Source organism: Belonocnema kinseyi, chromosome 4, assembly GCF_010883055.1.
Source record: "Belonocnema kinseyi isolate 2016_QV_RU_SX_M_011 chromosome 4, B_treatae_v1, whole genome shotgun sequence".
Classification (NCBI taxonomy): Eukaryota; Metazoa; Arthropoda; class Insecta; order Hymenoptera; family Cynipidae; genus Belonocnema; species Belonocnema kinseyi.
The window spans coordinates 90,110,675-90,114,567 of NC_046660.1; the positions used below are offsets into that span (position 1 = coordinate 90,110,675).

Sequence of the window (3,893 nt, forward strand, 5' to 3'; positions counted from 1 at the left end):
GGAGCTCTTCTTAATATTTTGACACCAAAATCATGTCGATACACCTTACCGACTGCGAGTAAAGCCACCCACGCTTTAACTTGACAGACTGTATACAGGTATATATATTCAATGAATTAGTATTGCTAGATCATAAGAGGTCATAGGAGGTACGTCAATATCGATCATTCAGCATGCTTCGATGACGCGAATAAATATGGTAGATACTACTGTAGTATTCCTAATATGGGACAAACTTATTCTCATATAAACAGATTACACAAGTTTTTATATTCTCATCAGAGAAGGTATTCAATTTGTGTACATTTTTTTAAAATTTTATCTTTTTGATTGAAAATGATCTTTTTGCATTGAAAATTAATCTTCTTCATTGAAAATTCATTCTTTTGGTCGGAAAATCACCTTTTTGGTTACAAATTCATATACTACCTTGATCAAAAAGTTCCCGGAATTTATTTTTAAAATTAAAATAATAAGTTTATTCTTGAATATTGATGTGGTCCCCTTCAAAGTAATTCCGATCGACTGCCACGCACTTATGCCAGCGGTTGATCCAGCTATCAAAACATTTTTGACACTCAATTTTCGGTATGCCCATCAGTGCCGTTTTCGATTTTTGTATTATCTCCGATCGGCTGCTAAAATGCGTTCCACGTAGTGGTTTTTTCAGTCGATCGAACAAAAAAAAGTCACAGGGAGCTAAATCTGGCGAATTTGATGGCTGCGGAATTGTATTAGTTGAGTTTTTGATGAGAAACTCACGGATAATGATGGCATTGTGCGACGGTGCATTGTCATGGTGTAAAATCCAAGAGTTGTTTTTCCAGAGATCCTTTCTTTTAGAGCGAATTGTTTCACGCAAACGCCTCATTACACCTAAATAATACTCTTTGTTGAAGTTCTGCTTTTCTGGCAAAAATTCGTGGTGTACAATACCGTTGTAATCCATGAAAACCGTGAGCATTACCTTCTTTTTCGACTGAAAACGACGTGGTTTTTTCGGCCTTGGCTCATCGGGGAGTCGCCATTCACTCGCCTGATGCCTGGATTGAGTGTCATACTCATAAACCCACGTCTCGTCACCAGTAATAATGTGTTTGATAAATGCTGGGTCCGTTTCACCCTTAGAAAGCATATCTTGAGCGATATTGACACGATCTTTTTTTTGCATGAAATTAAGATCTTTTGGTACTAATTTTGCAGCAACAAGACGCAAACCCAAATCATTTACGATAATGTCTTGAACAGATCCATAATCAATGTTTAATTCATCTGCCAACTCTCAAATTGTTAACTTACGATTTTCAGCCAACATTTTTTGTACTTTATCAACGTTTTCGTCGGCTTTTGATGTCGACGGCCTGCCACTGCGATCATCATCATTGATGGACTCACGTCCATTTTTAAAGCGTTCATGCCACTGATACACAGCTGTTTTTTTTAGAGCATAGCTGCCGAAACACTTTTCCAACATTTCCAAATTCATTTTGCCATTGAATCTATTTTTAACACAAAATTTAATATATACACGTTGTTGCAAAATTAAATCCATTGCAAAAATCGACATTCGCAAAAAAACAGATGCACTCAAAATTGCATTACATTTACAAATGTCAAGTTAGAAAGCTGAAGTTCGCAGGGAATATTGTTAAAAGGTGTGAGAACCTACAGAAACGAAAAAAATGTGAATCGGACACCAGGGGGCGCCACACGGTGATGATTCCAGGAACTTTTTGATCAAGGTGGTATTTTGTTAAAAATTCAGCTTTCCTGATCAAAAATGACCTTTTTTGTTGAAAATTCATCTCTTCTGGTAAAAATTTTATCTACTTTGGTTAAACCCAGGTGCGAATTGACCGCCAGCCCACAGTCGGGCCAAACGTCGGACGGTCGGTCCAACTTTGTGCGCCACTGGTCGGGCCAAGCAGCTAAATGATCACGGTCAACCGCCTTTGGCTTCTCCACGTCGTGGCAACATTTGGTCCCATATATGGGCCATCTATTACGATGACGCCGACCCAACCTTCGACAAAAATTAATTTAAAAAAAAAGTTATTTTTAAAATTATTATGATATAATCTTCCCTTTTTACTATTACTAAATAAATAATTCGCACACACGATTTCTTACACTTTTCATCGCACGCTTTAACGCTTTAAAAAATCTTACTTGTCCAGGATTCGAACCCTAACTAAACTAGTGTATTTTACCGCGTACTCTAACCACTCGGCTATCAAAGCACTTGAAGTTTGTTTACAAAAACTGTGTGTTGTATTTTCCTCATAGATTTATTTGGAAAGAGGGTTGACAAATTGGGAAGCTATACTTTGATAATATTCAGTGTTCAATGCTTCTTTAGAATTTTTAAATTTTTCAGGATTTAAAATTAACTTTATTATATATTAAAATAGATACATTTTGATTATTCAAAATTATTAAATTAATAATTCTAAATGTTTCATTTGGACTTTTTTAATTATGATATTGTGTCACAAATTAACATAGGTTTTTCATTTTTGTTGATTTAAACTAAAGTTGATCATTTAAAAGATATCTAAATAATAAATATATTCACCCTTAAACGTCTCTATTTTTGGTTAAGAATTTTTAATGTAAATGGTTTATTTCGAATATTTATATATTTCTACGAGTAACACACCAATCCGACCTCCCAATAATACGAGCAGATCAACTGCGGCCGAAAGCAAATCTATCGAAATGAAGTATGTTATTTGCACCCAATGTTACGGGCACATGTGACTTCGGCGGACAGGCCAACTCTTGACCACAGTTGGGCCGACTGCAGTTTCACGGTCTTTTTGTAACGACGTTACAAATCTACCACAATTTGTGGAATCTGCCACAATTTATCCGATTGTCGTACCATAGTTGGGCCAGAATTGGGCTTACGGTCGCCTTTTTGCTCGCCGCCGACGACTGCCGCCAACGTCGATCCGACCATGGCAGCTTGAAAACATCTTAGTTGGCCCAAATCTGGTTACCGTAGATCGGTTACCATAGCAGGGCCGACTTTGGGCCGATGGTCAAGCTCTGACAACCGACCAAATTTCGCACCTGGTCAGATGCAATTTTTTGTTTGACAATTACCAATCTGTCTTGGTTGCGGATTTAACTATTATGTTGAAAAGATTTCCTTAGTTGAAGATTCATCATTTTAGTTGCGAATTCATCTCTTTGGTTGAAAATTATGTTTTTTTAAAGAAAATTAACCTTCTTGATTGAAAATTCATCTTTTTTGTTTGAAAGTTCATATTATTGGTTACAAATTTATGTGTATTGTTGAACATTCTACTATCTTGGTCAAAAATGAAAGTTTCTGGTAAAAATTTCATCTTTTTGTTGAAAGATGAAACTGTTTATTTGGCACTTTTATTCGTAATCTGTATTACTCAAGAATTTAACTATTATGTTTAAATTAATACTATTGTTAGAACATTCATTGTCTTAGTTGTGAATTTATCTCTCTGGATGAAAATGATCTTTTTCGGTAGAATATTCATCTTTTTGTTTGAAAACATATGTATTTCGTTGAAAATTTATCCTGTTGATAAAAGGTTTATACCCTTGATTCAAAGGTAATTTTTTTGGTTTATAATCCATCTATTTTATTGACATTGTATCTCCTTTCGTAGAAATTTAATATTTTTTTAATTAAAAATGCAACTAATTGGTTGAAAATTAATAATCTGTTTTGTTTGCAACTCAACTATTTTGTTAAATTTATATCATTGTTTGAAAATTTGTAATATTTTGTAGAAAATACTTCGTTTCTTTAATTACAGTCTGTCAAGTTAAAGCGTGGGTGGCTTTACTCGCAGTCGGTAAGGTGTATCGACATGATTTTGGTGTCAAAATATTAAGAAGAGCTCCCT

The 3,893-nt window shown here is 34.9% G+C and overlaps 1 protein-coding gene across 1 annotated transcript in view; it reads right to left on the bottom strand.

Annotated features, from left to right (window-relative positions):
* Positions 1-1,486, bottom strand: part of LOC117171005 — a 5,899-nt gene extending 4,413 nt beyond the window's left edge. The window contains exons 1-2 of the mRNA XM_033358050.1: positions 1,300-1,486; positions 937-1,239 (exon numbers count right to left, since the gene is read on the bottom strand). Of these exons, the coding sequence (XP_033213941.1) occupies positions 937-1,239; positions 1,300-1,486 (490 nt within the window). The remainder of the gene's footprint in view (positions 1-936; positions 1,240-1,299) is intronic.
* Between the last annotated feature and the right edge of the window lie 2,407 nt (positions 1,487-3,893).